Below are 25,864 nucleotides of genomic sequence, written 5' to 3' on the forward strand. Positions count from 1 at the left end.
TGAGCCGAATCGGCCCCGGCCAATCTTACTAGACCTTTCCCAGCGTCGATCCCGGCGATGACACCCATGGTGTGGGCCGTGCTCCCAGCCGACGTATTCTCCATCCTCATCCCTGAGATAGACCCGGACCGACGTTAGCCGATGACGAATCAGACGCCGGAAGGTACTTTTGTTCCCTTGTTCATCCCAGGTGTTCCCTATCGCCCTGAAGGTGGTGATGAGGACTGGAAGTGGTCCCTGGACCCTCTGGCAGACTAGCTGGAAGAACCGGGCTGGAGAGAGGGATTGGGTGAAGCCAGTGGTTTAGACACTTCACCAGACCGTGGCATGCTTTCTCCCCCTACCGTGGCTACAGAGGAGGGAGCGTCCTATGTTGTGGTGGTGCGCAGTGCAGCCGAGGCCCCGCGCCTGGAACTCCCTACAGTGGCAGTAAGGACTAATCTCCTGACAGGGTTGCTTCCACCTACGGCAACTTCCTCAAACTCTTACCCTTCAACAAAGCCCACACGGACATCCTTCTGGGCACTTGGCCCAAGCCCAGCACAGGGGCTCCTGTGAAACGAACAATTGCCCGCCGCCACCACCCAGCTCCGGACAATTCCATTTTCCTCTTACATCACCCTCCCCCCCCCCCCCCCCCCCACCCCCCCACCCCCGGAGCTTGGTGGTCCAAGCTTCTTCTTCAAAGGGCGCATTCCCTTCTGCTCCTCCAGATAGGGAATTCAAGACGCTGGATCATCTTGGGAAGCTCATGTTCACTTCCTCCAGCTTGGCATCCATGATTACTGCATGCTTCATGGGCCGATGCTCCTATACAATTTAGAATACGGTTGCACAAGTGCTTCCTCAGTGTCTGGATGAAGCCTGTGCCGTTGTCTCACAGGCCATGGCAGATGGGAGAGACGCAGCTAAATTCACGTTTCGCTGTGGACTGGATACCGCCGAATCACTGGGCAGAACGATTGCCACGTCGGTAGCCCTTCGGTGCTTCTCCTGGTTGAGAATGGTGTCCAAGCAACTCTGCAGGAAATGCCTTTCGATGGCTGTCGCCTATTTGGTGACAGTAGGCCACAAGCATTTTCAGTTCACCGTGCTCCCCTTCAGCCTTACCAGCGCCCCTTGGGTGTTCACGAAAGTGATGGCGGTAGTCGCAGCTCATCTGCGCAGATCAGGGATTCCAGTCTTCCCCTATCTCGACGACTGGCTGATGGCGGGCTCGCCCCAGGCGGTCTTCTCCCACCTCTAGACTAAGATGGACCTCCTGCATTTGCTGGGGTTCACTATCAACGTACTGAAGTCACACCTGACTCTCTCTCAGTTGCTCCTTTTCATTGGGGCTGTTCTAGACACAGCGCAGTTTCGGGTCTATCCTCCCGAACAGCAAATCCGGGATATTTTGGGCTATGATAACGATGTTTCAGCCTATAGCCCAGATTTTGGTGAGCATGACCCGGAGGCTGCTGGGCCTCATGCATCCTGCTGGTGGTTCATGCCAGATGGCTTGTACGGGCTCTGCAGTGGGACCTGAAGTTCCAGTGGGCGCAGCATCAGGGGACTCTTTTGGACTACTTCCAGATCTCGGAGGGAATGATGCAACAACTGCAGTGGTGGTTAACGAACTAGGATTCGGTCAGAGGCTGATCTCTCTCCCTGCCCCAACCAGACCTCACTGTGGTTACCGATACATCACTCCTGGGATGGGGCGGCCACCTGGGAGAGGTGGAGATCAGAGGAGTCTGGTCTCCAGCGGAGTGTGGGGCCTCCATATCAACCTGTTGGAGCTCTGGGCAATTGGCTTGGCACTGAAGGTATTGCTTCCCTCCCTCAAGGGAAATGCAGTGCAGGTATTCATAGACTGCACACCGCCATGTGGTGCTGCAACAAACGGGGCGGGTGGGGCAGGGCAATTTCTCTGAACGCCAGAGCGGACGAATTCATCAGTCGGTGCCTGGTGGATCATGAATGGTGTCTTCACTCGGAGTTGCTGCAAGTTCTCTTTCAGCAGTGGGGAGAGCCTTTGCATGTTCTCTTCGGTGGTAAACAGATCTAACAGTATGAGCAGTTCAGCGCGTTGGAGTTTCCAAGGCGGCCTTTGCTCGGCAACGCTTTTCGTCACAAGTGGAACTGCGGCTTCCTGTAAGCCTTTCCACCTGTACCACATCTGCCCCAAGTGCTGAAGATCAAGCGTGACCTTTCAAGTCGTTCTTATGGCCCCGGACTGGGCATGAAGAGTCTGATACCCCGAGCTCCGATCCTCCGATTAGACTGCTCCTTCGGGAGGATGTTCTTTCGCAGCAGCAGGGGACGTTTCTCCACCCAAACCTGTCCAGCCTCCACCTCCTTGCGTGGAGATTGAGCGGCGAAAGTTGACCGCTTTGGACCTTCCATCGGAAGTCTGTACTGTCATCTTGGCAGCCAGGTGTCCCTCCACTAGGACAAGTTTGTGGCATGGTGCACAGCAAAGGCTGTGGATCCCCTCTCAGCCCCTCTTTCTGAAGTTATTTTATTCCTTCTTCCTTTGGCCCACCAGGACTCTGCTCTGTGCACTCTTAAAGGCTATCGGGCAGCCATTTCTGCTTTTCTTCAGCTACCAGAACAGCCCTCTTTGTTCAAGTCCTCTATTGTTAATAGGTTCTTTAAAGGCATTATTCACTTCTTTCCTCCATCTCCATTCATAATGCCTCAGTGGGACTTGAACCTTGATCTGTCTTACCTTGTGTGCTCGCTTCGAGCCTCTTCACAACTGTCATCTCAGGCTTCTTACTCTTAAGACTGTTTTTCTTGTTGCCATCACCTCTTCAGAGTGAGTGAGCTTCAGGCTCTTTCCTATAAGCACCCTTTCTTCTCTGTGCATCTGGACAAATTGTCGCTTAGGACGAGACCCTCGTTCTTTCCTAAAGTAGTTACTTCTTTTCACCAAGGACAAATTATCACTCTGCCTACCTTTTTCTAACCTCTACACCCTTCCAAGGAGGAGGAGAGACTCCACGGTCTGGACCCAAAGCGTGCACTGTCCTTCTACTTTATCACACTAAAGACTTTCAGGTGGACGATGAACTCTTCGTTGGCTATGTGGGTGCCAAGAAAGGTCGGGCTGTCCAAAGGCGCACCATCTCAAGATGTGTTGCACTTTGTATAAAGATTTGTTACGCTTTAGCAAAAAAGGAACATCCAGTGGTGTTTCGGGCTCATTCCACTAGAGCTACGGCAGCAACTACTGGTTCGAGGCATATGAGCTGCAGATTACACACTAGCATAGATCGCCATCTGGTGTTGGGCTCGGATGCTTGCACGTTGTTGTTGTCTTGGGTGAAGTCTTTGTAGTCACGAGATAGGTGACTCCTCCCTTGGACGATAGTGCGCATGGGCATCAACTCCATCGTTAGATTGTTTTTTTTCTGCCATTGGGTTCGGATGCAACTTTTCCGCTCCGGTTGGAAATCTCAATTCCAAACTTCTCGAAGCGCAAAATTTACAGAAAAACCATCGAATCATCTTCGACATCGATTTATTCGGCTCGATTCCGGACGTCGACGCGGGCAGCTGGGCCGATCCACGCCGTATGGCCTACGGCTCATGGAAAGGACGCCTTTCAAAAAATGCCCCCAGTGTGGAGCTAAATTTCCGCACAGTGACCACCACAAGGTCTGCAACCTGTGCCTATCACCTGACCACGACGAGTCCAGCTGTCCAGCCTGTGCATCCTTTCGATCCAAAAAGACCATTCGAGATCGAAGGGCTAGAAAACACATCATGGCACAGAGACCAGCCCCGGAACCAGAGGACATCTTTGATGAAGGCCCTGATGTCCCAGAAGAAGATTCAGAGGATCTCGAAATCATCTCCGAGGCAGAAGACTCAAGACGACCTCATCACTCCTGGGCAATGTGCGAGTACTACTGCCCCTGCCCCAACCCCTCCAAAACCAAAGGCAGTGGTCAAGACTTCGCCTTTTGGGCCCCAGTCGAGACTGAAAACCTCCTTCAGAAGCCCCGCCTCCGGGCTCGGCTCCGAATAAAAAAGACAAGCCATCCGGTAGCTCGGAACCGAGCAAACCACATGTCATTGTCCCACCGGCACCTTCGGCACCGAAGCCAAAAGAACACTTGGCGCCGAAATCTGCTCCGATGGCTTCCACCTCCAAATTGGCGCCGAAAACACCACGGCCCACAGAAAAGCCGGCTTCGAAGGTTCCCAAGCCTAAAGATCCAGCTTCGGCTCCGACACCATCCTCGGCACCGAAACAACCGGCTAAGGAATCTGATACACCTCCTAAAGCCAAAACATATAAGGAACCACAACCTCGTTCGGAACTGAAAAAATCGGCACCGAAAAATGTCTCCGAGGAACAAGAACTTTATCACCCAGATCCCATCGATCAAAGGCAGAAAAAGATTTATATCAACCAAAAACTGGCCATGTCACGGCTGGGCCGTGGAAAAAAAAAAAAAAAAAAGAAAACCGGACCCACCATCTGCTCCAGTTCCTGTACACAAGAAGGACTCTGCAACATCGCCTATGCCCCCTTCTTCTCCTACACTGCTTTATAACCCACCTCCTCTGCCTACACCACCCTTACCAGTCACTTCTCCACCACATACACCACCTCCGGATGATGATGATGACCTAGGGGGTGGGGGTGATCCTAATGATCCGTTCACAGATCCAGACACCTCACCACTTGATGATTGGGCATTTCCTATCTCAACAGACCTACCAGACCCACAGCCATATCCCTCCAAACCATCTCCCCCAGATGATCACCTAGGGTTTGGCCAATTATTAAATAGAGCTGCACTTTATCATGGGGTTACAATGCACTCCGACGCACCAGAGGAAGATTTCCTCTTGGATACTCTTGAACAATCTCAAAAGTCGGTGCAAATATTACCTATGATCAAAGGAGTCATTAAGCATGCCCCCGAAGTATTTAAAGACCCCGTCCGTGCCAGGGTTCTTAACCCTAGAATAGAAAAGAAATATAGGCCTGCTCCTGAAGATACTACTTACATCAAATGACAGTTGTCTTTGGATTCTCTGGTCATTTCCAATACTAGGAAACGCTCCAACTCCCAGACCTCCGGAGATGCACCACCCCCGGATAAAGAATCCAAACTGCTAAAAGCTTCTGGCAAAAGAGTAGTAGCACAAGCAGCTAACCACTGGCGTATTGCCAACACCCAAGCACTACTGGCATGGTTTGACAGGGCACACTACGGCCAGTTAGAAAACCTCTTACAACATCTGCCTGACCAGTATAAAACCCAAGCAAATGACCTTATCCAAGAGGGCAAGCTAATTTCAAATGCATCAATTAAATGTGCACTTGACGCAGCAAATGCAAAAACAGTTGATGGACAGAATGCAGAACAATGTCATACATTCACCCCAGTACAGAGATCTGGGCCTTCATCCATCGTTTTTTTGCTCACCATGCCATTCCAGTTTGAACCCAGCCATATGCAAATCAGTGTTGACCCTGTGCCTCATGGGAACAGTCCAGACCGAACTGCCAAGCCAGGTCCTCCCTGGACTGGAACCAAGCATCCTAGGACCGGTTTCGGGGTTTCACCCCTCTTCAGCCAGGATAGCTTGATTCCAGTGGCATGGAGCAGACACTGCCTCTAGATCAGTTAACACCAGTGTGCTCCTTAGACGCCATGCCTGGCTGCGCATCTCAGGCTTTAAGCCAGAGGTACAAACTACCATACTCAGTTAGCCATTCAACCAAGAACAGCTATTTGGGCTAGCTGTAGATACTGCCCTTGAAAAAATGAAAAAGGACACGGAGACTGCGAAGTCCATGGGAGCATTACAGTCTCCACAAACGCGTGGCTCCTTTCGGCGCTCCTTCTATAGAGGAGCCTCCAAAAATATGGGCGCAGACACCGCGTCTACATTTAAAGCTAATACACAAACATCTCCCAGTAGAGGTTATTTCAGAGGCGGATACAGAGGGAACAACAATAAGGGACGAGGTCGAGGTAATAACACTCGCACCCCCCCCTGCCACAAAACAGTGACTTTCCTCCACTCCCCCAGACCATTCCACTCCAGTCGTGGGCAGACTAACACAGTTCCTACCTGTCTGGAACTCCATCACAACAGACAAGTGGGTAAGACAAATTATCCAGTATGGTTACTGCCTAGAACTTACAGCTACCCCTCCACACATACCACCCAAACAGCGTCCAATGTCCGCAGACCATCTTACTCTCCTCAAACAAGAGGTTCTCTCACTGCTTCAAAAGCATGCAATAGAGCCAGTTCCCTTAGAGCATCAAGGAACAGGAGTATACTCACTATACTTCCTAATCCCCAACAAGAACGGGACTCTAAGACCAATACTCGACCTCAGACCCCTAAATCTGTATATACACTCAGATCATTTCCATATGGTCACTTTTCAACAAGTGCTCCCACTGCTGCAACAAGGCGATTTCCTTGCCACACTAGATCTCAAGGACGCATACTTCCACATTCCCATACATCCTGCTCACAGGAAGTACCTAAGGTTTGTGGTGGACGGACAGCACTACCAGTTCAAAGTCCTTCCATTCGGGGTAACAACCGCGCCCAGAGTATTCACAAAATGTCTTGCAGTAGTAGCAGCACATCTCAGAAGAAGACAAATGTATGTCTTCCCGTATCTAGACGACTGGCTAATAAAAGCCAAGTCATTAGACCAATGTGTTCTACACACTCAACAAACCATCCAACTATTACACAACTTGGGGTTCACTATCAACTATCCCAAGTCTCATCTCCAACCCTCTCATATACACCAATATCTAGGAGCTACCATAAACACCTCCACAGCCCTAGCATATGCCAGTCCAGCCAGGATAGCCAGTATACAAGCTCTTATAACAAAATTTCAAAAACAACACTTCCAGCCAGAGTGTTCATGCAGCTCATAGGCATGATGGCATCTTGCATCTTCATTGTGCCTTTTGCAAGACTTCAAATGCGCCCCTTACAGGAATGTCTAGCACGTCAATGGAACCAGGCTCACGGACAACTCGCAGATCTGGTGTTGGCGGACAGCCGCACACATCGCTCTCTGCAGTGGTGGAACATAACAAACTTGTCCAAAGGGCGGCTGTTCCTAGAGCCTCTTCCACAGATAGTGCTGACAACAGACGCATCACTCACAGGATGGGGAGCCAATCTCCTCAGACACACCACTCAGGGCAAATGGACCACTCAACAGAAAGTGCTCCACATCAATTACCTAGAACTCCTAGCAGTATTCCCAGCACTAAAATCCTTCCAACTACATGTACAGAACAAGGCTGTCCTCATCCGGACAGACAACATGACAGCCATTTATTAGATACAAAAACAAGGAGGCACAAATTCTGTGCAGCTGTCCCCCCTCGCACAGAACATTTGGAGATGGGCCATTCCTCAGAACATATACCTACTTGCAGAACACCTTCCAGGGGTTCACAATCAGATAGCCGATCTGTTAAGTCGACAGACACAACCGATCCACGAATGGGAATTACATCCCCAAGTTCTACTACCCGATTTCCAAAAATGGGGCCAACCAGACATAGATCTGTTCGCCACACCCAAACGCAAAATGCCCAACCTTTGCCGCCAGGTTTCCCCACCCGCAGTCAAAGGGCAATGCGATATGGATGAACTGGTCAGGCAGATTTGCGTACGCTTTTCCGCCTCTCCCACTAATTCCACTAGTAGTACGCAAGCACAGGCAGCAGTCTCAAACTGATCCTAGTAGCTCCCACATGGGCACGCCAGCGGTGGTTCACAAAACTAATAGAACTCTCTAGTTCCACATCAAAAACTGCATCTCTCCCTGTCCTTAACCCAGAACCATGGAGAGATCAGACCTCCAGATCCAGGTCAACCGAATCTGGCGATCAGGCTCCTGAAGTCCTAGAGTTCGGTTACCTTAACCTGCCTCCAGACTGCATGAACATTATAAAAGAAGCCAGAAGACCTACTACTAGAGTGTGCTATGCTGCAAAATTGAAAATATTTGCCATTTACTGCACTAACAGTAATGTACACCCACTGGATGCGTCCATCCAGAACATAATTTGCTACTTACTACACTTGCAGAGTTGTAATTTAGCATACTCATCCATATGTCTCCACCTAGCAGCATTAGCATCTTACTTACAAAATCGACAACACTTGTCACTTTTTAGATTCCCTGCGATCAAAGCCTTCATGGAAGGACTTAAACAAATTATTCCTCCCAGATTACCACCCGCTCCAGTCTGGAATCTGAAGATTGTTCTTACTAGACTCATGGGACCCCCATTTGAACCTCTACATAAATGCGAACTACAATTCCTCACGTGGAAAGTAGCTTTCCTTATCGCAATACATCCCTCAGAAGGGTAAGTGAGATCCAGGCTTTAACCATACAAGAACCATTTTTACAATTACATCGTAACAAAGTGGTTCTTAGGACAAATCCTAAATTCCTTCCAAAAGTCAACTCTCCTTTTCATTTTAACCAATCAGTAGAGTTACCAGTGTTCTTTCCAAACACAAACTCTCTAGCGGAAAGAGCTCTCCACACCTTAGATGTTAAAAGAGCCCTCCTTTACTACATTGACAGAACTGAATCTTTCCGCAAAACAAAACAATTGTTTGTAGCTTTCTCTACACCACATAAGGGCCACCCCATCTCCAAATCTGGGATTGCTAGGTGGATAGTTGAATGTATCCAAATATGCTACCAGAAAGCTAAACGCACACTAACTGTTCCCCCTAGAGCGCATTCCACACGCCAACTAGGGGCTTCCATGGCATTCTTAGGGAACATTCCCGTAGAAGATATTTGTAAGGCAGCCACATGGTCTACAACGCACACCTTCACTAAACACTATAGTGTTGACGTACAAGCAAAGCAACAAGCCTCTGTGGGCCAAGCTGTCCTTAACTTGATTTCAAACTGCTGCAACTGATACAGGTGACCACCGCTAGGAGAGATACTGCTACATAGTCTATGCTAGTGTGTGATCTGCAGATATGCCTCGAACGGAATATGCTACTTACCAGTATGCATCTGTTATTGGCATGTAGAGCTGCAGATCCACACACGCCCACCCACCTCCCCAGGACCTGTATCTGTTCCAGCTTTATCTTACTTAGATATCACACATGGACATCTTTCTCTTCTACTAACTCCATCATTTCCCATCATGGCGAAAAACAATCTAACGATGGAGTTGATGCCCATGCGCACTATCGTCCAAGGGAGGAGTCACCTATCTCGTAACTACAAAGATTTCTTCCAAGACCACAACAACGTGCAAGGATCTGCAGCTCTACATGCCAAGAACAGATGCATACTGGTAAGTAGCATATTCCCTTTGTCACGTGGAGTCCCACTTATTGCAAATGACAGGCTGCCACTTGGGCATCTATGCACACGTTCATCTGACATTACTGCCTGGATAGTCCATTCCGGAGGGACGGCTACTTACCTTCTGTAACAATGTATCTGTAAGAGACCTAGATTAGTTATAGACTCCTTACCGCCCCACCCATCATCCCCGCCTCACCCATCCTCCCCGCTCTGCGAACTGATTTCTAGAGATAGGGACTCCCTTACAGGGCCCTCGTTTTAGTGCACCAGTGGTCAGTGTCTTTCATGGCTCTGCACTTCTGGTGTGGAAAGTCGTGGTAGAACTGACATCAGCGTGCAGAGGCGGTATCTTAGTAGGCACTGTGACGTCATCCTGGCGACCATGATGACGAAGACTGATGCGTAGTCGACCGACGACACCTACCAACGTGCATGGGTACTGCTAAGAGAAAAAATTCTCCCGATCCAGTCCAACGCCTGGGGGTAATTCTAAGGTAAGGAATCTATAACTAACCTATGTCTCTTACAGATACATTGTTACCAAAAGTAAGTAACTTGTTGTGCTCTACTCTTCCAGAAATGTCAGTGGTTCCCCACCAGAATCTGCTGATCAGGTCACTTCTCATGCGGAAGGCAGCTTAATCGGCGATCTGGCTCCTAGAGTCCTGGAATTTGGCTACCTCGGCCTCCCCTAAAAGTGCACAAACATCCTGAAAGCATCATGCAGACCCACTACACCGTCCTGCTATGCCACGAAGTGGAAAAGATTTGTTCAATACTGCATTCCAGGACATCTTGTGTTATCTACAACAATTGGCACCCTACTATACATCCATATGCCTACACCTAGCTGCTATTGCTGCCTACATGCAGAAGAGGGAACACACTTTCTTATTCAGTATCACTGTTGTTGAAGCCTTCATGGAGAGTCTAAAACATATTATTCCACTTGGGGTACCTCCCAGGCCACAATCCACTCACAGGAAAGGAGCCTCTATGGTGTTCCTAGGTAATCTACCCATAGCTGACATCTGTAAAGCAGCTACATAGTCCATTCTACAGAAATTCACTTACCATTACTATGTGGATGTTTTAGCACGCCAAGTTGGACAGGCTGTATTAAGGACTCTTTTTAATCTTATGCAACATCCTCTGGTTAACCACAGCTAGGGGAAGAAATGCTTTACAGTTTATGCAGAGCACGTGCATCTACAGCCACGCATGCTACAAACGGATTGTTACTTACCTTGTAAGCATCTGTTAATGATATGTAGTGCTGTAAAGTCCATGCGCCCACCTACCACTCGGATTCCTTTGGTTGTTACAGATGCACACTGTTACCTCACGTCTCAGTGTATTACCTTTTGCTTTGCCACTGTAGTTTTCTATCATATGCACTATCTTTATATTTAACCACTGTGCAGAAAACCATCTATCAGTGGAGCCGGTGCCCTTGCTCATTACCAGCCAAAGTAGAAGTCACTAAAGTGCGTGATTTGAAAGGCTACTTTGAAGAAAAACAACTTGCAAACATCCAAACCAAACCCAACACTCGGTGGCAGGAGTGTGCAGAGCATGTGAATCTATAGCACTACACGCATCAATCAGATGCTTACATTCCTTTTCTTTCTAAGTTCATGGGTTATGCATGCATGTTTTTTTGTGTGTGCTGCTGCCCGATCCCTCTGCTGCCCCTCAATGTTGGTCTGTTGCGTCCCTTGCAGTTTTCGGTATTAGCTTTCTTTTTTTTTTCTAAGCAACTTTGTTGTTCCTCTGCACAGCTTACTCCAGGTGTTGATTTCCTCCCACTGGCTCCTCAGTTGTGCCCCAAGTTCTCAAGCCTTTGTGCACATTTCTTAATTAGCTGCTCAAAGATGGGCGTCCGCCATCTTGGGCCAATAAATTAAGTTAGTGTGTGCTTGTACTTCACCATACTGAGGTTGTTTTTTTGCTGTTGCTGTTCAGCATTTACAAAGCATTGGAAAAGCCAAACGGTCATTTAACTCCTTTCAAAAGCAAACCCTGTTGATTTTGCTAGTGCCTATTTTTTTTTATGAATTTGATGATACTGTGTGAGAAAGTGCCATCTTTCTTGCATGGTATGCCCCCACTTTTTGCTAAATTGCTGAATGTACTTTGATTGAGTGTACCCTGGGTTCCTGCCAATCAGGTGCCCAGGGCCTATGTTCCTTCCCTAAACCACACAAACTCCAAATTGGCAAACCCTAGCCACATGTCAGCCCCTGGTAAATGGTACCCTAGGTACCCAGGGCCTTGTGGCCAGGGAAGGCCTCTAAGGGCTGCAGCACTCATTGTGCCACCCTCAGAGGCCCTGTACCCTTACACACACACACTGCCTTGCAGGCTGAGTGTCTGGGTGCAGGACAAAACAAAGAGTCGACATGGCACACATCTGTGTGCCATGCCCATCACCTACACTGCCAAGGCATATGTCAGTCACCCCTCTGGCTGGGTGCCTTACGCCTATGGTGTGGGCACAGGAGCAGGAGCCCTGTGCCCCTACAGTACCCGGGTCCATTCCTGGGCACTGTAAGTGCAGTGCTGCCATTTAAGAGTACATGGTGCTGAGAGCTCGTCAAACACGAGCTCCACAGCACCATAATGGCAACATTGAAGACTGGGAAGTTTGGTATCAAACTTCTCAGCACATTAAACCCACACTGATGCCAGTGTGGGATTTAATGTACTAAGCACCCCAGAGGGCATCTTAGAGATGCCCCCTCACAGCTAACCTACAATCCACGTCTGCTCTGAGGCTGCCCAGGCTGCCACACAGCAGACACATTGCTGGACCCCTGGGTGGGAGAGCCCCTGCTCTCCCGGGCCTGCAACAATGCACATCCTGGGTGAGGTGAGAAATCTCCTCCCCCAGGATGAGCAAAGGGAAGCTTCAAAGGCATACCGCCATTTGGAGTTTCCCCAGGCCACTGCAACCCCCCACTCTGGCGGGACGCTTGGCCGGAAACCCCATACAAGGACAGGGGATGTGCCAGCCTGCCCACCCCACCCCTCAGGTGGGGGAGGCGAGGTGAAACACATCTCCGGGCTCTCGCCATCTTGAAGATGGGAGGCCCTACCCTATCAGGATTAGGCTACTGCCCCCCTCCCACAGGAGAGAGGCAGGATAGGGGGTGTACCCACCCCAGGACAGGGACCCATTGGTCCCTGGCCTTCACCTACCTGTAACGCCCCTAAATTTAGTATTTAGGGGCACCCTGAACCTTCCTCCCTTAGATTCCAGATAGAAAATTACAAGAAGAGCAAGAAGAACAAAGACCTGCCCTGCAGCTGCTAAAAAGAGAAGAAGATACCAACTGCTTAGGCCCCAGCCTTACCGGCCTGTCGACTCTCGAACCTGCACCAGCGCGGCATCTCTCGTGGACAGCAACCTCACCAACCCCGGAGGACCTGGCTACCTTTTGGCTCTAAGCCCCTGGGACTCCCATGAGTAGAGGCTCTACTCAAGAAACCTATTTTTAACCCCTGGCAGCAGCCCGGAACCGCGGACCCAAAACACTCTGCACCAGCCAAGCCTGGCCAGTGCCGGAGTGGACAAAGACCCTGAGGACGACCCCACGGCGACTGTGACCCCGAGTCCGGCACCCAAGGACCCCCCTCGACATCCCGGAGGAAGCCTGCAGCCTCAGAACCAAGTGCCACCCCAACCGCGATCAACCAGAGGGTAAGATTCCCGACGTCAAAAGGCACCCCTGCACCCGGCGCCCTGCGGCCCCCTGTGCCCAATCCCGGGGTACCCACCTAACCTACAACTACCCAACTTACCTCTCGAAGTGGTGGTGGCACCTGAAACCTCCTCGTCCCCGAGCCTGCAGCCTTTTTCCAAACCGGAACATTCCCATTGATTTCCATTGAGCGCCCGAAGGCTCAAAAGCACCCTGCACCCAGCCGCCCGAGTGGCCCTGGCAGTGCCCTCTCTACACTAACCTACTTCCCCACTTGCCCTGAGTGAGTGACCAGGAGCCCAGCTCCCACAGCCGCGTGGCTTGCCAGACAGCAGCCACCAACCAAGGCCCCCCTATCCCTCATAGGATAACATTGGGCCTAACTCTCTCTGCACCCGGCTGTCCTGAAACCGCTGAGGGTGAACCAACTGTACCTACCTAACACTGGGGGACCCCTGAGTCCATGCCCGGAATTTCAACTCTGCCAGTCGAGTACTTACCCTTAAACCGCTAACTTCATTTTCCTCATAGGGTAACATTGACTGGCTTTTTCTTCAAAAATCTTCTAAGTGTGAACTTTTCAAAACTGCAAAAAGTCACCAAAAATCAGCCAAGTGACAAAAACGAATTTACTCACCTGCTCCTAGGTGAGCTCCTAGGTGAGCTCCCAGTGCTGGATCTTGGTGCCCAGCCCTGACTCTGAAAAGTGTTCACAACTATACTTACCTCTAACTCATTTTTCTCCCATAGGAAACCATTGTCTGCTTTTCTGTGAAATTTCTTCTAAGTGTCTATTTTTGCAAATTTGAAATATTCTTTTAAAATCGTACCATTTCTGCAAACGAAATTACTTACCTGCTTTTGATGAGGACCCCAGTCCTGGGTCTAGGTACCCAGTCCTGGATTACTAAAGTAACGATAAAGTACTCTACCTGCAATTTGAATTTCTTGCCATTGAGATCCATTGAATGTTTTCTTTGAAATATTTTCTAAGTGCTAACTTTTGAAATAGCTAAATATTATTTAAAAATCATTAGTTATTAAGTCGACTTTCATCACTTGATTCTGAATACTGACCCCAGGCTGGTTCTAGGAGCCAGACCTGGAATTCCAAAAGTAATCTGAAAAGTAATTTATTACAAATAACCTGAATTTACCATTGAGCTCAATGCATTGTTATGTTTAGGAAATAGGATTGTTTATTGCAACCAACTGTGACTGTTTACACAAATTTATTGCTTAAGACAAAAGTATTTATATTCAACCTCTCATTCTGAGAAAGTATATTTTTATCCCCTTTGTGGTTCTAAAAATAAAACAAGCATATATTTTATATATATAAACCATTGGCCTAGAGTTCAGTTATTGAGTGTGTGAAACCATTTGCTGACTGAGTGTGTACAATAAATGCTTTACACTGTCCTCTGGTACTGCCTTACTGCTCGACCAAGCTACCACTTTTGAGAGTAAGGTCATACCTAACTTTGACCTCTATCAGCCTCTGGGGGACTGTGGACTCTGTACACCCTGTACCTATTAGGGAACAGTATATACAGAGCCACTTTCTCACATACTGGTTTCCATAAACCATTTACTAAATGTGAGTGGTGTTTTGATTCAAGTTTATATTGATTAGTTATAATTACTACTGCTGGCGTATGCACTTCTAGTCCATCACAACTTTAAACAACTGCTATGCTGCATAGTATCTCGTTTGATTTCATGACTGCCTGATAGGCAAATGCTTTGCATTTTGATCTCGTTCATGAGGTCAAAATTGTGCACCCGATTACTTGTAAAGCACCAGTATTAATGTGGCAAAATGTTAAGTTACAAAAGTGGAGAAATTGATTCTGATAAAGTGGCAGTGCTTAACAGTGTATTTCATTCTGCATTGAGACACAATGGAAACCTTGAACATCCTAAAGTTGATTGCATTCAGCAGTTGAAGATGCCAGTAGATATTTCTCTGTGGTTTTTGTCCGAATAATAAAGCTTATTAAATTGCACATGCATTTATGAATATGTCAGACTCCACTAGAAGATGTATTTAGACATGCTATATGCCAAATGAGTTGTTTGTGCAGTCCAGCCCTATTTCTCACACTTGGGTGAAACTTAAGCCTTCCAGCTGTGTTGTCTTAGGTTGGTCCACAATCAGAATTCCAAATAGCCACATGGAAGAATTTGTATACAATCAACTTGACTAATAATTTTTTATAGGTGATTTTCTTTACATTTGGTATTGCTCTGATGCTTGTTGACCAGTGTCGGACACCACAGATTCAAAGGGTACTTGTTAGTTTATTTGTCAATTTATTTCCTTAAACCTATTTATAGACTAAACAATACAACTGTACTATGAAGCTCAAGCCTGAACAGTGAGATAAATGAGTGAATGACATGGTTCACAATTGCCTCATACAGCTTCCAAAGAGGTACATAATGAGTCTTGGTTGGCATCTGAATCACATTTCTTAAGTGCAGTCTGATAAAACAGGACTTGTGTACATTAAGACAAGATTACATTTTAACTGTCTGACAGTCCACATGGCTAGGCTACTGCTCCTTGTTTTTGCTAATTACATTTTTTAGGCATTTGCTATAGACTTCAGCACAGTGTTCCCACATGTACCCTTAACTAGTACTCTGGGATCTGAAAGGTAACTCTCATATGTTTAGTCTTCCCAGCGGAGATGTGAACTGCAGGAGCACCCCCATGCCACCTCCTATTTTCCAGGCCACCATCCCTCCTATGGCCATGATTCCTCTTAAAAGTTTATATTGTCTGGACACCATAAAGTGGAAATAACAATTTATGAAACTTTAATGAAGAAATGTTGCATAATTTACTTATCTGAACAACTATCTGCTTCCACACCATTTGTTTATGCTAAATATACACACACCATGCTTTGGAAAGTTAAATGAACATGTTTGATTATAATTGTTCAACTGTTTGTTGCAGACCCTTATATTGATGCATGTGTTCTTGTAGATCGTCCCATGCAATTTAAATATCTTTTATACTGATGTGCACCATATGCTGGTCAAGCTTCCAGCTGAAGGAAGATCATCAATGCATGCTTATTAAGCTATATATAAATAACACCAAAATGATTTCAGATTAGTAGTCATAATAAGTAAACTTTATAAGTTGTTCATAAAAATGTCTAAAGCTTAGTTTTCTTTTAAAATGTAAATGTTCTCCATCAGGACATGACTTCATGCTTTTGTTGGGACTGGGCCATGTTGCATGAATAGTTTACAGTTTGCAAAATATTCGGAAGGGAAGGGACAAGCCTGCATTAAAAAAATATTAAATGTGTACTATCAATATGTCAATTCTTAACGCCATTAGTTTTTTTTTTTGTTTATTTGGAGGATGTTCTAGATTCCATTGTAAAATTGCTTTTACGTCTTTGCATAGGCTTGTAGACTTGGCCAACATAGACCGATCTCAAAGCTGCTCTCGGATGGCATTATGAGAGTTGAATCTACAGCAGCCAAGAGGCTCTCTGAAAGTCCTGTCACTGATTGGTTCACACAGACCTCAAATGTCAACAATGAAGCATTTTCGAAACTTCGAGTTTATGCACAAGTTTGCAGATATGACCTAGGTAAGCATTTGTTGCTTGTTTCACACTTGCTGGTGCGCTTTATGCTAAATGCATAGACTTTCAGTATGCAATTGAAGAAAAATCAGTAACTTAAATTGTTGATTTGAGATTGTTGATCAGTTGAGGCAGCTGTGGACCACAGATTTTTCCCCACAGTGAGGTTGCATATTTTCTATCTTTTTACATGTTTCTAAAGCAGACCAAAAGCACAAGCTCTCACCATTTGGGGAAATTGCATAATTATTTGTGTGCTTCCTGTTAATCAGCATTTTAGTGCATCAGGACTGACAATTGCAACAGAAGAGACAAATCATTAGTCTTCCTTACTGTTTTCGAGCATTTATTTTTTTATAGTTTGTCAATTATAAATTGCTCTAAGCCTATTTGTGCTGTAAATGTACCACAGGTTGGTAGCTATATATGGTGTGTATACAGGTGTTAGAACAATGATTTACAAAGCTTTCCATCTTTTTTAGGTCCCTATCTTGCTTCTCAGACTTTGGACAGCTCGATACTTTCACAGCCCAACGTTGCTGCAACTGCAAGCCACTCCGTACCAATTCACCAACAAGTGAGCAGTGGTACGGGGAATTCAAGCACTGCATCATCCACCTCTGCAGCTCTGAACACAGTAACATTTTCTTCAAGCAGTTCCATGCCTTCAGTTACTTCAAACACTTCTACATCCTCTTCTGCAATCATAGGTGGTGGTTTATCAAGCAAGCCATCTTCATTTCCTCCTTTTGGCAACATGAACAGTGGCTCGTCAAGTACCATAACTGCACAGGTTAATGCAGTTCAGAATGGTCAAGCTGCACAGCAGGCTGGGCAGCCTTCTCAGCCTCAACAAAGTCTTCAGGCCACATGCACTCCAGGGGAAGCCTCGGCTGCCGCTGCCGCTGCCACTGCTGCTTCTATACAACAGGCAGAAATCTCTGAAAGGTAATTTAAATTTCTTTAGTTGATGGACCACATTAAAATGGTTTAGAGAGTAACATGTGATTAGTATTTCTGTTCATCAGATCCGACTCATGCCCACAGATTTGGAGATAGTCATTCTTAAAACACAATAGGCCTGGATAGATCCACTAGGAGGGTGTTGCACAATACAAAGACTTTGAAGATATTGGGTTTCTTAATCATGGAATCCATCATTAATGTTTATGAATAACAATGATCTGTTTGCCATCCTGGATTACTGTCGGCAGAGAAATAAATCCTACTAATGAAAAGTGACTTTAATTTTCAACTCTATAGCAAGTTTGATAGGCTTGCAGGTTCTCCATTGACATCAAGCTTTGATTAACGGGGCAGTGCATCCTATTGACTGAGGTTAATGTTCATATTTAGTGGATTTACTTTCATAAACTACCACAACCATGTACTGGTCCATCACATGTTTACTTTTAATCACCATAGATATCTTTCAACCACAATCAGATTGTCCTTTCAGTTCATGAGCCTTCTTTTTGGATTGTTGTGGGCCTGCTTTATCGTCTGGTGGACTGCTTTTTTCTTTTTTTTACTGATTTCCCTCCTATTACCATGAACATTGCCTGCACTAGGAATAAATGTGTGCAGTCTCATATACCTTTCAAAACGCCTATATATCATGCATTTCACCTTTAAAAATGCCTCCGTTTACAAATCTGGGTAACTTTGTGAGGTGATTTTCTTAACGAACCACTTTCATTGTGGTGGACTTGCTTCATAGGATGCAAGTTGACACTGATACAATAGGCAGGCTGCTAGAACTGCAAACATGTCTCCTACTCATGCCTTAGCACTGACAGGCGTAGCAAGATGTTTGAGCATATCTCTCAGCCTTATTTGTAAACCTTAAATTCGGTAGTCAGAAATGGAGGGTGAAAAAATAATGCTCTGTGTGTCGGACAGAACTATTTGAACATCCTCCTCTGTCCTTATGGCACCTCATCTGTCCTTTTACATGCCTTGTGACTATTGCATCCACCCTTAGTCTTTTCTCAGGGAGTGCTTGAGCAAAACCACATTATGGTGTCAAAATACTTTCAAAATTGGAAGCCGTATTACATAAAATTTCCTTTAAAGTATGTTTTAACTAATGCCTCATCTATTCTGGTCTTAGTCCGGGTTTACTGGAGACTCTTGCATCTTTATATTACATTCATATTTTTCTTTGCCACTTGCAGCAAAGTGTCACTTAATTTCAGCTTGACCAGCACTGCTTATCATGGTACCTTTTAGCAGTCCGGGCGTGGCACACCATTGTTGTCTTTGTGAAAAAAGTTGACAAGCTGAGCTTTACCAAGTTACATGAATCACTTCTCACCAAATGGCTCCATGCACTCCTACGTCTGCTTTTCTGTGGCATTCAGCTCCTACCATCTTTGAGGTATCTTTACAGCGCACATTTTTTCTGGATTAACATGCTGTACATTATTTCTTCAGATCTCAATTAGACCTGGCCAAGAACCGCCCCAGAAAGCTATTCGACCTTATCAAATCACAAACTAAAAGCCTACCTAATGCCCTCAACACCAGCCCACTCTCCCCACCCAATTGTGAGGAGTTTGCCTCCTTCTTCACAGCCAAGACAGAATCCATCAAATCAGACTTACTAAAGGATCTGAAATCCTTATCGGACCTGACTAAGAGCCCCTCAACCCCCCTGGATGGTGATTTAACTAATATCCGCCCATTATTTAAACTCAAAAACAATGCAAACTGGCTCCACTTTGACACTTACTCTGAAGACTCCATATTAAAAACACTCAACACTCTGAAGCCCTCCAATCACTTCACGGACCCGCTCCCTGCGAACTACCTTAAAGACTTCATCCCTCTCCTACTACCCAGTTGGACTAAGATCATTAACACTTCCCTCCTTCAAGGCTCCATCCCTGACATCCTGAAAATCGGTCAGGTCTCACCTATCCTTAAGAAAACCACGGCGGACCCCTCGGACCCCAACAACTACCGTCCGATATCTAATATACCTATGTTAGCCAAACTCCTGGAAAAATGTGTTAACGTACAACTGAACAATCACATCGATCGATACAACTTGCTGAACCAATTTCAATCTGGCTTCAGAGCAGGTCACAGCACCGAATCAGCCATGGCTCATGTTGTAGACGACGCGATTAAAATCCTAGACCAGAATGAAGCCTGTCTTCTAATCCTACTCGACCTGTCATCAGCTTTTGACACTGTCAAACACGACAACCTACTTGACCTCTTAAAACACAGAATGGGTATCTCTGGAAAGGTTCTGAACTGGTTCACATCCTTCCTCCAAAACAGATCCCAAAGATTCAAGATCAACCAATCCCTATCCAACCCTACGCCAGTCACATTAGGAGTACCTCAAGGCTCCTCTCTCACCCACCTTGTTCAACCTCTTCATGGAACCTCTCACAGATCTTCTACGCCTCACCAAGATTCACTTCCACATGTACGCAGACGACACACAAATATACATCAAGATACACTCACTAGAGGACATCAAATCGCTCAACACCACACTTCAAAAAACCCAAACTTGGCTGGCAGAAAACCATCTGAAACTTAACTCTCTCAAAACGGAATTCCTGTTAATCGCCCCCCCCCAACAAAACCCACACTATCCGGGACTGGATGAAACACCTAACAGCCCTAAATGGACACACGCACATAGTCGACTCAGCGAAATCTCTGGGAATAACGCTAGACAGCAACTTAAAGATGCAGAAACACATTAGCACCGCAACTAAAGGAGCGAACTTCCAACTAAAGACCCTGAGAAAACTGAAACCCTTTCTGCCTGCACATGACTTCAAACAAGCAGTTCAAGCCCTAGTAATCCCCCGAGTAGAGTATGGAGCAGTTACGCTATGCGGCCTCCCAAGATCCTCAACAGCACCTTTAAGAGCCACGATCAGTGCAGCTGCGAGACTCATCACAGGATCTAAAAGAAACGCTCACATCTCACCTGACTTGAGAGCCATTGACTGGCTTCCATTTGAAGCTAGAATTCACCTAAAAATTGCCTGCATGACACACAAGGCCCTCTACCACAAAACTCCACAATACCTTGCACAGAAACTAGTTCTCTCTGCGGGCAACAGAGCCTCTAGGAGTGCCAAAACTCTTCTCCTTCAACCTCAACGTTTTGCCAAGAATTAAACCTATAACCGTACCTTCTCAGGTATGGCTCCGAAGATATGGAACGCCTTGCCCAGCGAAACAAGAATGAACCCCTCCACCTCTTCCTTCAAAAAAGAAGTGAAAGCTATCCTCATGGCTAAATTCACTTGAACTCTATATCTATTCATAGTGATTTTGTCTAACTGTCTGTTGTCTAAGTATATTGTACTTTGCCTCCTTCCTGCTTGTAAAGCGCTCTGATACTCGCAAGAGTCTTGTCCGCGCTATATAAAACTTTCAAATAAATAAATTATTAATCCGCCATCTAGTGCTTTAATCCATAATGCTTTTGATTGTTTTTCTTTTTCTTTTGCTCTGCTGGGCGGCATCCATGTCCTATGTCTGTCCCCTAGGTCATTAGACACATACCCTTTAAGCCCATTTGTTTGGTCGCCATCTTTGCATTTTTGTTTCTGCTGTCGGGTCTGGAAGAAGTGAGGGAATGCAGAAGATTTTCACCATAAGTGGTCACACCTTTTCACTGAGTTTTTGGAAGAAAAACGAAAAACCAAAAGAATGCCATTGGGTACATTAACTGTGAGGGACAGCACTGTTTATCACTGGTAAAACAGAACTGTCAAAATCAGCATGCACCTTAAGAGGGGGAGAAATGAAGGTAGGAACATACTCCGTTTTTGCCCTCAGTGGCACCATAAGTGCTCCCAGAAGGATGCATGCATGGACTGCAACCTGTGTCTGCTGAAAGACTATATGATACAAAGGGTTGTATGGCTTGCAGAGTTCTGGCTCAAGACTTTGAAAGCAAGGGAGAAACCGTGGTGGGCGCACTACGATATGGCACAGTGAGACATCCTTGCAAAATCTGTCTCTTGAGGTAGGAGAACTCCGAGATCGCAGTTGACTCAAACGCAGGAAGGAGTCTATGGTTCTCGCAACATTGGAAATGGATAAAGAGTGAGAAAAATGTTGAGGGAAGGTAACACAAGGACATTCTGGTGCCAAACCAAAACTCTGTTGTAACACGAGGCTGCCCAGACACCAAAACCAACAGTGATTGAGGGAAAGCTGAAGCATAGGAAACACTGCTGGTCGAAAGAGAACGCTGGCAGTCAACCCTTTGAACTGTCCTCTATGTAAAAAAAAAAAAAAAAAAAATGGTCTCAACTTTTTTTGACAGGGAGATCAGCGTAAATGTTTTCTGGTCATATAACGGACCAGATCTTGATGTAAAATAACCTCTGCGTAAACCCAAGGGTTCCCTTTATTTAAGATAAACAGGGCTGGATTAAAAACAAATTGGGGGATGGTACCGGGAGCCTGTGCCACAAACATTGTCTCTACTTGTCAATCGCCAGCATGTTTTGACCTCCATAAGATCCTCAGAAAGAGGATCTAGGGCCTTCATCAAGGCAGTCTAAGGTACTGCTAGTGTCTGTCCTTAATTACTATTTTGTTCATGTAGGGAAGAGAGTAAATCTTACATGCCTGCCCTCGGGGCCACCGAGAGCGGGGTTAGGACAGACCGCCTGTAGTCACACACTTGTGTGGAACAAAACATGGGTGGAGAATGTAAATCAGGGGAGAAAAACATATCTATAACTAGGACAGCCCCTATTCTCTACTTAGATGTTGCATCAAATCAATTATTGGAGGAGGCTTTTCTGATTTTCGCTGCTCATGTACTCCTACAATAAACCACAACTTTGTCATAATTACTGACTCTGTGGTGGTACATCTTCTCTTTACTCCAAAGAAATGCATATGCGGTGTCACAATCCTTATATTGCATACTTTGAGTATCCCTAAGTTAAACCTACTGTGCTACACATTCATAGCTAGAGAATAAAAATCCTTTCCCCTGTTGTGATGGATATTGGGGTAATAACATTCCGTAACATTAGTTAGCATGGCCACATTAATAGAAAAGTGTAATTGTTTCAAAGGCCATTGCTTGTTGGTTGCACAAGTTCTCGTGCTCATACTTTCAAGCATCTCGTAACATGAGCCCCTCCGAGATGGGCACCACTGCATTCTCCGTACATTCATCAAAGATTGCCAGCCGCCACCATATCCCCCGCCTTACTTCATCAAGGCTCGGGTTCCAATTGTTCACCTAAAGCATCTGCTGGTGCACTACCTCTCCTGATTCTGTGCCCACTGGCTGCTGTGGTTAAATTGTCCAGGTGAATATGGTCTTGCGACGTGACACATCATGCTGCACTTCACTGGGGAACTTGGTGAATTGTAGTGCCATTCAGTCTTATTCTGGTTTGCTTGCCTCGATGGAGCAAGTTACTGCCTACCCTAGCACTGCAACATCACATCTTTTGGTCTTTTAATTGTTTATTTAATTAGACCACTTCATAGCCTTGCAGGTCGCACGGTCGTATGCCCTTATTATGCATTCACTTAAGCGTCCTCAGTTATCCACCCCAAGCTTGAAATAGCTTTTGGAATTTTTGTGACAAATTACCGCTTTTTTTCTTAATGTGTTGTCCCATTCAACCGAGTCATGTGTATGCAAAAAACAACAAGCATTGGCATAGCCAATAGGTCTCGCTTTTGGGACCTTATAAGTATTTAGTTATGCAGCACAATATCCTTGGTGCTACAAAATTAACAGTTGCATGGCTAAACACTTAAGGTCCCAAAGCGAGACCTATTGGCTATGCCAATGCTTGTTTCATCATGGTGGTGAGCAATCACATCCCAATCTCCCCCTTGAATGTTTGTGGTTACTGTTTTCCCTCCACCTATGATGGAAGTATCAGTAGAATATTTCCTGAGCAGTTGCCAGCTATGTAGAGACCTGATCATGCCGCTCAGCAAAAACAGATCTCTGATCTGCTCTAATCTCAAATAAAAGGTAAGGTAACCTACAAATCCATTTTAATCAGTGCTTTTAATAAAATGAAAGCCATTCCATCCAAGTAACGCAATGTATGCATTGCTCTCAGAGGACAGAAAAGCAAACAATAGACTAGTAAGTAGTAAAGCTCTCTGACAGAATGTCTCCCACAATTAAATCGTAGTCTCACTTAATGACCTTTGCATTGCTACACAAGCACCTGACGTACCCACTTCTGGTCCACCTACATTTGAACTAAATGCTTAACCATAACACCTCACCACAGCAGTTTTTTAATGGGGGATGCACTGAGTACCTACACTTCTTCAATTTGAAAGGGAGAGTAGCTGCACTTCTCATCCCTGCTGAAATACATTTATTAGAAGAGTACGGGCACTTCTCAGGCGCCAATAGATACTAGAAAACAGTGAAAACCTGCCCTTCATTTCCATTTAAGGAACTGTGCAAAAGACAAAACACAACTTTATGCATGGCAGAACACAATCAAAATACATCAGCATAGGTCAGCTCAAACTCCTGTCTGTAAGCAGACAACAGAACCATGTGTATACAAAAGTCCCAGATAGGACCCAGCACTGCCAGACCATTCTGATGGCAGGTGGGCACTATGTAAATGACTGCAGCATACAACATCATACAGTACCATGCCATAAAATGACATGACCTAAAGTGATATACTGGCTCTTGTGGCTTAGTGGACTAATTTGGCCACTGTAGGGGGCCTGTGTTCCACCTCATGGTTACTGGTTCAAATCCCTGCGTGTCCACTCAGCCTTTCATCCTTCTGAGGTCAATACAAGGAGTACCATTGAGTTGGTTAACAATAAACTTCTGTTATTCAGCGCCAAGATACCCTTGGTTGAAGGTGGGCTTTACAAATACATATGTTATATCATACCATACAATAATATAAAAAAATTTATCAACAGTACCATGTATTACCCACTGCGTTTCTTTGGTGACTTTTTTGTCAGTCCACTGTTTATACTGCCAAGGGACCTGTGCCATCATAGAACATATGCTTTTTATTACCTTTTATCTTGTTGAATAATGTTGTAGAGATGTTTTCACGACAGCACTGTGACACATGCAATGTTTTTGCGTTCACGCCAGCACTGTTTCACCTTTTAAGCATTTCTTGAACCGAGCGAGCTGAGTAGCGACCAGTTGACTTAACGAAAAATTGTATTCCGGTGGCCTGTTGGGTTTCACGGTGTTGTCATGTCGTCTTCTTCCCACAGCCATTCAAGCGGTCCGTGTGTCTGGCAGTGGGAGCGAACATGTCCTGCTCCCTCTTTAAGCCTGAATGCAATTTGAGCCTTAAGATCTCGCATTAGCTCTAACTGCCCCGTCCTAGACCTGCTGGCACCATTAACAAAAGGTGAGGGCTCTGACACTTCCTAAAGATGCTCTTATTTCACCGGCCGACAAAAGGGCTAAAGGCACTCCCTATCATTAGCGCTGGTGAGACTAGATTTACCAAATGATTAATCGCTAAAGCCGGATTCAAAATGCAGCACAACTTGAGACCAGCGCGTGGGTCAAAGAGTTTCCCTAGACCTCATTAGAGGCCCGGCCTTGTAATTTACCCCTTTCCACAATAAAGGTTTCCTAGAGCCGTCATCGCAAAATAGAAGACAGGCAAAGGTATAATGCCTGTCTGAGAACGGTCTGCAGTCAGCCAGCAGGAACAAGGACCGGGCAGCGACTTAAAATGTCCTTTTCACATCTTCAGTGACGCGCTTATTCTTCCTAACCTTCAAAGGAGATAATGACGGGCAGGGCTTTGCTTTTGATGTTTGTCACAGTCCTGGCAAGCGCGTGCTTTGATACGCCACGCAGAGGTCAGCGCGTGAAGACATCACCAATAAGGCCTTTGAAAGTTCCTAGGATTCGTGGTGTGGCCAATTACAGCGCATGCCCGCCTTTCACTGCTATTTCGGGAGCAGGAGTGGGTCAGTACATCCTGTCGTTCATTTAGGGGGGAGCTTTAGCTGCCGAGGCTCTCCTGTAGCGCGGCTAATAACTAGGTAGCTGAATGACAACGTCTCTGTACCTTTGACTTAGACGCTACGGCAAGGAATGAAAGCAGGCCCGTCTCCTCTCTGGTGTCAAGCAGTCCACTGGCCGTGCATGCATTTTCAATTATTACAAGGCAATGCTGCAAGTTTGAACCCTGGGATAAAATAAA

General features: G+C 46.0%; 1 protein-coding gene across 1 annotated transcript in view; it reads left to right on the top strand.

Moving 5' to 3' along the window:
• The window catches only part of MED13 (mediator complex subunit 13), a 1,552,815-nt gene that overhangs the window by 827,786 nt on the left and 699,165 nt on the right, over nt 1–25,864 (top strand). The window contains exons 19-20 of the mRNA XM_085649419.1: nt 16,487–16,676; nt 17,153–17,618. Of these exons, the coding sequence (XP_085505545.1) occupies nt 16,487–16,676; nt 17,153–17,618 (656 nt within the window). The remainder of the gene's footprint in view (nt 1–16,486; nt 16,677–17,152; nt 17,619–25,864) is intronic.

The sequence above is a fragment of the Triturus cristatus genome, chromosome 3_2 (genome assembly GCF_964204655.1).
Source record: "Triturus cristatus chromosome 3_2, aTriCri1.1, whole genome shotgun sequence".
Classification (NCBI taxonomy): Eukaryota; Metazoa; Chordata; class Amphibia; order Caudata; family Salamandridae; genus Triturus; species Triturus cristatus.